Source organism: Limanda limanda, chromosome 2 (genome assembly GCF_963576545.1).
Source record: "Limanda limanda chromosome 2, fLimLim1.1, whole genome shotgun sequence".
NCBI classification, from domain to species: Eukaryota; Metazoa; Chordata; class Actinopteri; order Pleuronectiformes; family Pleuronectidae; genus Limanda; species Limanda limanda.
The window spans coordinates 17,714,348-17,727,637 of NC_083637.1; the positions used below are offsets into that span (position 1 = coordinate 17,714,348).

Below are 13,290 nucleotides of genomic sequence, written 5' to 3' on the forward strand. Positions count from 1 at the left end.
TTCTCGGCAACAACCATCGTGCAACTGACTGTGAAATTATAGGCCGGCTATAAAAACAAAATGAAGATAGTAATATCACTGCCAATTACCAAGCATTGTCTGTTGATGCGTTCACCTTAAGAACTAAAGACACGTAATTGAACAGCTGACATCGCAAATCACATGGGAGCTGCAGTCAGGGTGTTGGAGCTGATATCTGGGCTGTTGTGCAGGTACATGATGTGAGGTGTCACATCTGCTGTCCCACACACACACACACACACACACACACACACACACACACACACACACACACACACACACACACACACACACACACACACACACACACACACACACACACTTGAAAATAGGTTCTCAAATCTTACTCATTCACATAGTTGCACATTTTAAGTTTGTCACTAATGCTCTAAATATTAATGCAGTAAAAAAAACACACAAACAAAACAACTCTTATTGTTACAGACATTTCACAACCACCCTGAAGTGGAATTAAAACCCTCTGAATGTCACCACACTACACCTCTGGCAAAACAAATGAAAATAAATCCTTTGGGTAACTTGTGTAACTTGTGTAACATGGGTAATGTGTCATTTCAAAAAATGTATAAATAGCTCTTAAATATCAGGATTTAAGTTTTCAATTATATAAGTCATAAATATTATTAACTTTAATTGTATTGCACTTTTAAATACAAGAAACAAAATGCTTTGCAACAAACATATGTTTCAACTGTTGAGCACATATTTTCTTTTTGCCTTTGCTTTTTCTGTTGTATTGGCGAGACATGGTCTTTACGTGTCACAGACAGACATTTCCAAATTACTTCCAAATGTTTCAGTCTTTATGAAATATTTGTGTTTTATTTTGTAGCGTCTCAAATGTCCGAAGCTCAGAAATGCCGAGAGCCGATGAAAAGCTTGTCCGTGTAACAGAGTGAAGCTTCTGATCAGCTGCAGTTAAAGAGCTGCATTGTTACTGCAATATGCATATTGTTAATAAAAGTTTATTCTCTGATACTATGTGCAAAATATAATTGAGTTGCAACTAAATTACCTTAAACAAATCTGTTTTTAATAGGAGCTTATGGTAAATTATACCAATTTAAAAAAAGATTATGAGTTGATTATCACAGGGGACCATGGTTCTTGTCTCTCTTATTCGTGCTTCGTGCGCTACGAGCTCTCACAGCACTTGCTCTCGGGCACAAGACGCACAGTGTCACCTCACCTCACCTCTCCAACCTCTTACAGTCGCTAAAGTGTCATCAACTACGCAACTGAAGTACCCATTGATAAAAAAAGAAAACAGCAGCACAGACAGACCGGGTATAAACCAAAGGACGGTGCAGCAGATCTGTATGTGATGAAGAATATTATCCCCCTGATATTTAGTTATAAAGTTATAATAATAAGTCAATAAATACTCTCTCTCATTCATAAATAAATATATAAATAAATACAAATATATACACTGGCCTCTTAGATCGTCTCATTCTGTGTCCACGCGTTTTATTCTGTTTGCAGGAAGATCAGGCTCCATTTTATCAATGAGTGAATACTGGGCTATAATGTATATCTGTCCAGTATACGTCAGACGTTGTTAACCCATCACGGAGGGAACACTGAGGTGAAATAGGAAACAGATTTTTCTTCATATTATGCAAGAAAAATAAATATTTTAGCAAGGGAAAGCATAAAGTAGCATATGGTTCACGATAAACAGGTTAGTTTAGATTTAATGCTTAAATAATGGATACGAATTTAATTAATTAGGGTGAGTTTACAATATCCCTAATTATCAAATTTGGCATGAAAGCAAGGTCAATGTGCTTCACACACACGCACACACACGCCCGCGCACGTAGGCGTGTTGCCGTCTCGTCATCATGTGGCCTCTCACTGCAGCGGCCAAATCAAAACTTTAGATCTTTTACAAAGTCATTATAAAAAACCTAAAACTACAGGGATGTGGTTAAGCACAGTGTATTTTCAGACTTCACCCCCTTATAGACCCGACAGAGGGGAACTATTGAGTTACACAGCACGTACCATTATAGCGTGGGGAGATCTGCCAACCCTCTCAATGCCCCATTTTCCTTTAAAAGTTCGCCTTCCAAAAAAAGTGAGAGAGGGAGTGAGGGCAGAGGGAGGAAGACTTGGTCTCTTCGCTGTTGCCGGAAGCAAAAAAAAAAACGGGACCTTTAAACAAGTCGGCCTTAGGCCCAGATAGAAAAAAACACACACGCTCTTTGAAACGTGGGTCCACTCTGCAAGTGCTAGAGGACAGGAGGACAGGAGGAGGACAGGAGGACAGGAGGACAGCAGCAGCTCCGAGCCCTGCGTCTACGGCTGCTCGGCCTCAGACGCGTCCATGTCCAGCGGGGAGACGTCTGCGTCAAAAGTCCCGAGGTGCGTCCTTCAGCGGCTCAACTTCTCCACTTTGACTGCTACGGAAAAAAAAAAAAAAAACTCCCCGATATAATATTTACAACTCGCTGAAATCAGTGGACGGGAGGGCGCGATGCAGAGTAAGTTCTCTTTCTGTTCTTCTTCTCCGTAGTGAGCCTTCACTCGGGCAGCTTCTGTCTCCAAAACGTGTCCACAAGCGTCTCCTGCGCCCCGCGCGTCCGATCTGTTTTACCCCTCGTATCTCTCTCTCTCTCTCTTCCACTCTCTCTCCTCTCTCTTGTTCCAAACGCACGCAGACACACGCACACACGACGCGCACGCACACACACACACACACAAACGCGGGGAGTTACGCACACAAACGGGGGGACACCCGGGGTCCCTCGCCGCCGCCGCCGCCCTCCTCCTCCTCCTCCTCTTCCTCAGAGCTGACGAGATGAAAGAGAAGGCTTCATGCGCTTCTCTCTCGCTCCTGCTTCAGATGGCTGCAGCCTCTCCAGCCTCTCTCCAGCCCGGGCAGCAGAATGCAGAATGCAGAATGCAGAATGCAGAATGCAGAATGCCGGCACAGCGACCCTGAAGGTCCCGGAGCTGCACCGAGGCTCCGCGGGTTTACCTCGCTCCGTGCGTAAAAATGGAAGCTCTCCGTGCGCTCCGGCAGATCGCCTGTAACACTTCCGCTCCCCAAAAATATCAGCCACTAAATAGCTCACCTCACCAGAGTGCGCCCTGTTTACACACACACACATACACACACACACACACACACACACACACACACACACACACACACACACACACACACACACACACACACACACACACGCACACACACAGTGATAGACGGGGAATTAGGGCACTTGTTCGCAGTGGCGGTGGGGGGGCCGATGCTGGTGAATTATTAAGGTGAATTATTAATAAAGCGAACGGTGTGCAGTCTGTCGCGGGGACAGCGCAGCGGCCACGGGAGCAGCTGCGGCTTTAGGAGCATTAGGAGGACCAGGGGCTGGATCACGGATGGCGGGGATTAGGTCTGCACTGGCTCCTACCTTCCGCCTGCGTGTACTGACGGCTCCGCGGACTGCATGGCACCGTGCGTGGACACTGCGCGACCCTCGGACCTGCAGCCTCGATTTTGACGTTGCAATGTGCAGCAGAGATAAAGACACGCAAAGGTCAATGGGTCCATTTGAAGAGAGAGGAGTCAGTAATAGCACCGGTGAACTCTTGGGTTGTGGTGCAGTTGATTATATAGATGTAAAACTGTCATTGGATCCAAAGGTATGTTGCTGCATGAGTCTCAGATGGTTCATGAGAGCAGGGCTTATACATCGTGTATTTTGTGCGTGTATGAGGTTAAATGCCTTCTGTTAATAATGCTATTCATTATAATGGTATAGTTAAGGAGTCTTAACGTTAAGGCTCTGAGTCTCGCAACAGAATGACGCAGGGAAGCAACAGGATTAAATGTGTCTGAGATGCCACACAGTGCCGACATATTGTGAGCCATAAAGAATCTGACTGTGGGGAACTAACTCCAAACACACACACACGCACACACACACACACACGCACACACACACACACACACACACACACATACACACACACACACACACACACACACACACACACACACACACACATACACACACACACACACACACACACAGCAAATACTTTTTTTTGAAGTAAGTGTTGATTGGGGTTGGGAGCGGAGGCCTGAGCAGCAGCAGCAGCAGGAGAAGTCAGGTCCAACACATCCAACATGAGACAAGAGACAGACACGAGTAAAACACATGTGGACATGATGCGATTATTTAGACAAATGGCCCAAAGGGAAGTTGAAGAAGTCGGCGGTGTTTTCATTTTAAGATATTGACGACTAGGGAGACAACGTGTCCTGGAATGACGTGAGGAGAGACACCAATAAGAGCAAGAGGGAAAAGAAAAACAATAGGAGCAAATCAAAATGTTTTCATCAAACCAAACATTTTAGAAATTGACAAAAGGAAAGGCTTTGAAAGGCGTGTGCGCAACTCTTGGCTCTGCACCTTTACGATATAATCCCATGTAAAAGTCCTCCTCTGTTTCTTCTCTTCTTTCATAACCAACGTGTCAAACCTCAGACTTTCCTAAACAAATATAATCATTTGATTTGCATATGATAAATACATCTGCTGCCGCCTCATGTGACTGTGCCCGCGCTGGTCCTCATTGTCCGGACACCAAACCAGCACCAGATTTATTTCTGCCTGTAAAATCTCGTTCCGTGTGTCGTTATCTGTCTTTTTTTTTTAAATCAGACGTCTAATGACATTCCTCCAACATGACGGTTTATCAATAATTAAATGTTGACCTCCCCACACATTTGGCCTCATCCATTATTCAGTTGTAATTGAATTTGTGATTTGTTTGTTTCAGTCCAATTCGGGAGATTCGGTTTAACGAGACGATGGCTTTTGGAAGTGTATTTTATTACTATTATCTTTTTCATTAATTCAAATATTTTAATATACGGGAGGCCGCATTTGGCCTTTTACTCAACGATGATTTCTAGTTTTTGTTTAACGTAGAAATCAACAGCGACTCTTCTGATGAACCCTAGTTTTGTAAATTGGACATTAGAAAAATACAAGTAATTTGCAGTAGCCTACTTCAAATATAATGTACTTTCCCTCAATTTAAGTCAATTTAATCCTATAGTGACACATGGCCAGTGACTGCTATAAGACATGTTTTGTAATGGATTAATACATTTTCTTCAATATTTCGATTTTTTTTGAATACATAAAAAAACTTACTTTGCCAATTTCATTTTACTTTGAAAAAAGTGGGTAAATAAATGTTCACGTGCTTAAATATGACTATTTTGTCACACGTGCTTTTTTCTGTGACACGTGTGGTGAAAAAAAACTTGAACCCATCTTCCCAAATTATTATTATTATTTTACCAGGCTATTGATATTGTAATATTAAATGTAAAATAAATACAAAGTACATGTTGCTGCAGTGACTCGTTAACAATGCTGGCACTCACAAGACTACCATGAAATATGAACTGGCGCAAGGCTGGATGGAATATAAGAAAAGAAAAAGAAAAATGTCACATTAACTTTAAAATGTTAATTGTAAAACACTGTGATAATAACATGAACAGTTATAATAATAACAATATCAACAATATGATATTAACAACAACAGTAATAATGACAATAATAATAGCCACATTCATATTTCTACAGGTTTTGTTGATTCATAGATTAAATGACCTGCCTGGTATATAATTTTCAAAGTTTATACAACAATCTTCTAAAATGTGTTTTTTCGTTTGGTTGAATATTAATTCCGGTGTCTTTTTTTTTGTACAGATGCTGCTTGGAGCCCACACACGCCTGACAGCCTGTTTGGAGAATGACCAGACGATTGGAAAAAAAAAAAAACTGCCTCTAAACCCTCGAATAATCCCACTACACGACTTTTCCACGTCTTAACCCCCTTCATTCAATTTACAAGTAGAACAGTTGAGTGAGACCACCATGTGTCCGAAGATTGGTGCAGGCCAAACTGATTCTTTGGAAACCTGCTCCTGAAACATGTCAATGCAATCGAGAAAAACGTGCTTGCAAAACGAAAAAAATAATCTACACCTGGATTTTACAACATTCTGCTTACAACCGAGAAAAAATGTTTATTAGTACAACTAGACATTCTTTATGCTTTGTCACACAAACAGATTGTGTATTCGAAAATAGACTCAGCACCAACCAAAGCAGTGAAAAAGCTTTTTCAGGTAAATAATATTTTTTTGTTGTAAAATGGCCCTGAAACAGAATATTTGTAAAATCTAAATACTGCAGAAAAAAATTTGAAATACATTTTCTCAGCAACACACCTTTGTAATTCAACATTGCTGGAAAAAAGAAAGACAAACATGTTGTCAAGTCATTTAAAAAGTAATAATGCATGGAGTTTACTTAAAGATTGCATTTTTTTTAGGGAAAAAAAGGGTCTATATAGCAAAATACACTAAACTAAACTAAAATTACACTGTTGAAGAGCATTTACATATTTTAGTATACAACAAAAAGCAACAAATTATACAAATATAGAATAAAACAGCAACAGTGGTCTTTATTTTCAAAGTATATGGAATAAATGTTGTTAATAAAAGTTGTTTAACTTAATTAAGAATCAACTGAATTCTTCACCAATCACAAATCTATACTCATCGTATTCTCATTGAATCACTAGAAGAAACCCACTTGCATTTGTCTATTAATGTGGTTGAAATAATAATGTACACTCCCTCCTTCTGATGCTGATGCACCATATGCTTGTAGCAGCATGACCTCATTTAAATCACACAATCATTCTCATGTATTTCTTTAAAAAAAAAAATGCAAATGAAATGTGGTCTAAGTTCATGCTCCGTGAACTATTTGGTTTGATAAATCAAAATCAACACAACTGTTAAATTATTGACAGAAATAAAATAATCCGTATCATTTTGTCACAAACCTTCTACATATTAAAGCAAGATGTATGAAATCAGCCACCCACAGAAAAGTTAACGTTCTGAGTCATTCTGAAAAAAATAAGACAAATAATTTGTTTTAAAAGTTAAAAAAAAAAAACTGAAGGAACTGGCATGACCCTGATCATGTAAGGCAACCTATGAGCGTCAATTAGGCTGAAGTGTGGGTGAATGAAAGCCCTGAGCGCTGAGTCTCACCACACACCCCTGAACCCGTCATTACTGCACACCACAGTGGCTCTGATACCACGCTGTTATAAAGACCCAGCATCATGTGGGCACTAAGTTCCCCAAACCTCACGGAGAGAGGAGAAATGAACACTGTGGGCTCGGGCAGACAAAGTTCACACAACATGCAAGGACCCACATTCTTGTCTGTGAAACCCCCCCCAATATGAATCACCCCAAATTACAAGTTGTCCATAGCAGGCAGGGATAAGACTGCAAGAAGCCATGACGGACGAGATGAAACAAATGATGGTGGGGAGAGATAATGCTCTAAACTGCTGCGGTCAGTGGATGGCACTGAGTTAAGCTGCGGCAGATAAATAAATGTTCCCTTCTCAAACATGGACATGACCCCAACACGTGTTTACAAAAGGCTCAAAAGAGGAAAAAAAGTACAAACAGTGCAGAAATTGAGTCTGCAGACAAAGTGCAAGCTTAAATCAACAGGTTTATATTTGAAAGATATCAGTGAATATTCAGGTTAATAACAAGGAAAATAACATTAAAAAAAAACTAAATAGTTTTCAGGCTTCAAGAGAACACCACCGCACAGAAAGTATTTAGCTGTGAATCCTGAACTACGCCGAAAAGAGTTCCTCATAATAAACACAAAAGAAACATTTCATCAAAAACCATAAATAACGACCACAAATAATACAAATTATAATAAAGAATATAAAAGAAACATCTTGAGTCAATATCGTGCAACCACAAAGAACGATCATGGCTGTGAGGAATTTAGAAACCAGTCACACACAAGCTACACCTGTCTAATCGTGCTGTGAAGTTAATGTGTGCTCCATAAATCACAGCTCTCTAATTGTGTGTGAAGTGATGATCTATTGTTGCAAAATCATGACATCTATGAAAACGTATATCCTCAACCCTGGCTCCCCTATAGCTCACGCTGCAACTTAAGGAAAAATCACACACACAAACACTGGCAATAAGCAAAGTTATACACAAAAGCGACAGCGGAGCAGTGGAGTAGATGTGGAAATAAAAGAAAAGCAAAAGAAGCTAGAAACCAGACTGCAGAGCAACAAAGTGCAACAAAAAAACACACAAATAAAAGGCCGCAGTCCCACTGTGGCTGTGCTGCACTGACGTCAGAGGGAAATGAAACGGTCCCTTGGCCTACACAAAATGTATTCTATACCAAAACCATAGATCAAACTCTGTTGAACTATTTTTTCCCCCTCTCTACAATCTTCATACCTCCCCCCGCTGAGAGAAATGGCCCGCAGAATTCTGCGTCTCCATGCGAGAAGTGCAATAAGCAGTGGAAAGGAGAAAAACACAAGGCTCTTTTTGTCTGCGGCGGCCGAGGGTTTTTATCCCCAGCATTGCCGAGCGTTGTCTAGCATTACAAATCTCTGCAGCCCTGGCCTGGATGGACACATGCAGGAGGGCTCTGCATGCTGGCCCTGCCTCGCTCTGTCTGCCTCCTGCCTTTACGCTCTGCCATGCAAATAAACCCAAATGAGAGAGAGAGAGAGAGGGCTGGAGATGGAGGGTTGTTGAAGGAGGGGGGGAAAAGAGGGTAGGAAGGAAGGGAAATTAAAGGAAGAATGAAGGGATGAGGACGGCTGTGAAGGGGTAATGAAGAAATGTATGTGGCAAGTATACGGGAGGAAGGAAATGGTTGGTCTGAAGGAGTTGCATAGGGACAAAAAAGAAGAGAAGTCTGTGTGTGTTTGTGTGCAAGAAGGGAGGAGAAAAGGAGGGAGTACTAAGCGGCCTTTGGAGGGGTGAGGAATGCCCGGCCCTGGCACAGGAGAATGGGACGGAGGGTGGAGTATGTTCACATCGCTGCTGCTGCTGCCAGCCGAGCACATTCCCTCTGCAGAGTCATGGAGACTTTTTAACCTACAGATATTGAAAAAAGTTTCCTTCGGGAGAGTTTTCCCACTGCGGAACAACAACGTAGTTTCTGAAATGTGTTTTCATTTCCAGAAGGGGCTTTGAACTTTCTAACAGGTGCTGAAATAATCTGCTCAGGCCTTTTTTAGAAGATGATATTTTTTGATTTTGTCACTTGAAAGCAGAGAAAGCCAGCAAATCAAGCAAGGTGCTTTAAATATATGGTGTTGCATCGTGTTTGTGGAAGGATGAACCAGCCACCGCTCACACACATCACGTCACATGAACTGCCTTCTATTAGCTAACAATGAAACATTTGTGATGTCATGAGGTACTAAGGACGTGTGGGTGGTCACGTCTATTTTCATGAGCCTTGAGGATCTGACAATGTCATTAAAACTCCTCAGTTTCTTTAATTTGACAACAATTAATATATTAATACTAATCTTCTCATGTCCCTCGTCTACTTGAGCGAATTATGTGTAACAAAAGTTCCCAAGTGCTTTACTCAAGTACACTTTTAAGGTACTTGTACACTGCCTGAGTATTTCTATTGTACGCTGCTCTACACGTCTACTCCACAATATTTCAGATGAATATGATCCTTTGTTGCAGCTCATAGGTAATAGTTAAAACTAGCTAGTTAAACTAATCATTTAATAGAAGACTTTAATAAAAGACTGACAAGATGAAACAAATGATATTTTGCTGCAGTCATTGGATGGCTCTGTTAAACTGCTGCTCATACATATTACCTTGGACCTATAATAATAATTCAGAAATATTTAATAATTTAACCCAGGTCCTCCCTTTGAGTAATTTTACTTTTGATAATTTACATTTTGCTACATTTATATTGTCTCTTTATTACTTTTACCCTTAAGTTAAGATATTTATATTGATTCACTGCCTTTGACAGTGAGAGGTCAGTGACAGAGGTCACGAGCCGGAGTTGATCAGACGTGAGGAACGTGACGAGCTGTTTGTGTTTCTCAACAGAGATCTCATCTTTCCAAGTATTCTGCTGTGATGGATGTGTGCGTGTGTGTGTGTGTGTGTCTTTGTGTTTCAGCGGGTGCAATGGTTTATCAGTCGCTGGCATAAGGCTCAACTTTGATAACACACACAGACACACAAATAAATACACACACACACAGTTTTACTCATGAGGCATGAGCTAAGTTATGAATCAAATAGTTTGTACGAGAAAAAACGTTGATTAGTCACACGACAACAATGATAATATTAATCAGATAAATCAGAGCTGAAATGATTGGTTGATTAGTTGATCAACAGAAAATTAATATGATATATTTTAACATTCTTAAAATAATTTCATATCTTCTTTTGTGTGTACAAATGCTAAATATTTGCTTTTTAATCTTTGGATTTTTAACTGCTGATGGGGAAAATCAAACTTTTTGACGACATTGATAAATTATGGTTGGTGGTTTTAAAGTTGTTTGCACATTTTACTATAAAAATATAAGAATATTATAAAATTTAAGAGATAATTCATTAATGAAAAAATAATTGATGATATAATTGATGATTCATTCATAAATTAACATAACCTTTGTTGCAGCAATATAATAAGAATAAGAATGCTAATAATAACAACAACAATAATAATTACAATAATTATAATGATTAAAATAATTATAATATCAAGACATGTAATAATGATAAGAGTTGTTGTCTTTAGGAACACACATACTCTCAAGGACGCGCAATGACGCGGGACCGGCTGCAGTTATAAGGATTGTGTATCCTTGTGAAGTCCCTGTGAAGATTCCCTGTGAGAACAGATCATCCCTCACATCTTTCTTCTTTGTGTCGCACACAGTTACACATCCACGTGAACTGATGTGAGGTCTCCACATCTCCACCCACTCCATGTGAGCGGACAGCTTCAGAACCGGGTGGATTTGTTCTGGGCCGGGCAGGTCAGCGACGGGTCCACTGTAAAAGTTAGTTTTATGTTTTTCTGAAGAGGGGGTTTGAATGGAGGTTGTGTGTGTGTGTGTGTGTGTGTGTGTGTGTGTGTGTGTGTGCTCCCCCAGGAGAAAAGAGGACTCCTAATCTGTTTTCCTGGCTCTTCTTTAAAGGAAGAGCAAGACACACTAGAGGCTCCCTCTGATCTGCTGCCCCATCCATCCCTCACTTTCCCTCTCTCTCTCTCTCCTCCATCTCTCCTTTTCCTCACTCCCATCATCTGTCTCTCGCTCCCTCTGCTTTTAGCCCTCGTTTTTCTCGGCCCCCTGTCCCTATGCTCTCTCATCTGTTGTGTTGGCCCGCGTTGGTCTTTGTATGGCGACAGCCCCCATCTCCAGATACTGCCTAAGAGCTCTGATTCCACTTAATCACTCCGTTTTTTATTAGTTTTCCCTCACAGGGTATTTTGTGTTCTGAATTGTGTTTATCTATTATGCTGTTTCAGATTTATTGCTTTAGGAGGCAGACTGTGTGGCACGCTACCCACCAATACGGTACACGATGCTGTGATCTCTCTACGTCTGCCCCTCTTTATGCCTGTCTGCTTTCATCCCTTCAAAATTAAATGAACAAATACACAAGTCGGGTGTGCCACACTCACTCACAACTCCTCTCCTACTTTTTTTGTGTTCTTGTTTCTCATTCTTTTTTGTTGTAATGGGCGCCTCAAACCCCCAAATGCATTCATTTATGGCGAAGTATATGCGGCATCAATTTCTCGGATGGTACCCAACACGAGGTCCATCCAAACTGGCATCTTTTAAACCCTTTGCTTCACTTTTCCAGTTTCAAAATGAAAATGAAAATCCGAGTTTGGCTTTCTCTGCCACAGATATCTGTCATTGAATGAAATGTATAATTTGTTGTGTATTTAGAGAGTCTTGACTGTGGCTACATTAAATCACATTGTGTTCCAAACAAGGCGAAAATGTATTGTTTATTATTCATTCATTGTTTATGTGCTAAATACATTTTCAGCAAATTAACATGAACGCTCGAGGTCATTTCGTTGCCACGGCTTTGCACTGCAGTCTGAAATCGCCTATTTCTACTCAATTATGAGACATGGCACACATGCTGAAAATATTTTGCCCCAAAATGGCGGCGCACCATCCCGGCCCTCCATTTTGTCGTCTCGCTGGATGGAGTCTGGATCCTGCACCTGACTTGTTGGACCAGTGTTAGCATTTGAAAATACCCTCTCAACGTACCCCGCTGTTACTATGCGCCTCTCCTCCGGTTACTGGTCACCACAAGTGTCGTTAACCCGCCGCACCAATCGGAGCGCTGCCCTCTGACTGACGTTCCCTCCTTCTCCTCTCTGCTTCCAGGGGATGGGGGGGGGGGGGGGGGACATGGGCGCTGGCCATCACCTTAACCGAATCCAGAACCTAAATGAGGGAGTGAAACCGACAGAGACAGAAAGACAGACAGAAGGAGACAGAAACAGAAACAAATAATGAATCAGTGAGAATACAATGAAGAATTATGATAATGTATATTGATAATGAAAACAAAACAAAAAATCACCATGGCCATATCAACCATGAGAACTCTGCTTTGAAAAAAAAAAGAAAGAAAACAATGAATATTCATGACCCTGTCCCTCCCATCCAAATTCGGAACCCTCCCTCCCTTCCCACCCAAATCCTCCCTCCTCCTCACTTCCTCTCCCCTCCATTGGGTGGCAACACTTGGTAGGGCACATGGTGAGACAGCTGTTGCAGGGCAACATGGGCATCTGTGGTGCTGCGGAGACGAGATAGGGTGTGGGGAGTGTTTTTCAGGAGGTGGAGACGGCGTCAAGAGATAGAGATGGTGTCCTGTCTCTGCATGGGTACATATGTGCTCGTGTCTGAGTGTGTTGTACAGTTTCAGAGGTTAATATTGGGTCTATGGGGAAGTGTGGAGAGGTATTTTGGGGACAGACAAGAGAAAAATTGTGAATCCAAAAGAGGAGGCATCACTTCTTATCCTGTCTGTACGGGCAGCAGAGGTAGAGGAGTGACACCTGTCCTCCGGGCTGCGACAGAAACGACATTAGCATGAGAACACAACGATGGAGGCCTCTATGTTAGAGCCTCCAATATCTATATCACATACTCACACACACACACACACACACACACACACACACACACACACACACACGCACACACACACACACACACACAGACGAAGAGACGACACCCAACCTCCCTCTGCTCTGCACCTTTCCCTTCAGAGGGAGTGGGCATTTTCCCAGGGTTATTATC

The 13,290-nt window shown here is 41.5% G+C and overlaps 1 protein-coding gene and 1 long non-coding RNA gene across 6 annotated transcripts in view; one reads left to right on the top strand and one right to left on the bottom strand.

Annotated features, from left to right (window-relative positions):
* The window catches only part of LOC133020511 (nuclear factor 1 X-type-like), a 104,224-nt gene extending 101,462 nt beyond the window's left edge, over positions 1 to 2,762 (bottom strand). For 2 of the 5 annotated variants that reach the window (XM_061087168.1, XM_061087176.1), the window contains exon 1: positions 2,053 to 2,754. In XM_061087168.1, the coding sequence (XP_060943151.1) occupies positions 2,053 to 2,055 (3 nt within the window). In that variant the 5' untranslated portion in view covers positions 2,056 to 2,754. Of the gene's footprint in view, positions 1 to 2,052 lie in introns of all 5 variants that reach the window. The other 3 variants (XM_061087102.1, XM_061087111.1, XM_061087118.1) reach the window with 3 other exon arrangements.
* LOC133020576 (uncharacterized) lies at positions 2,149 to 6,599 on the top strand. Its single transcript, XR_009682928.1, has 2 exons — positions 2,149 to 2,531; positions 5,784 to 6,599. It is a non-coding gene; the product is annotated as an uncharacterized LOC133020576 (long non-coding RNA).
* Positions 6,600 to 13,290: the final 6,691 nt, after the last annotated feature.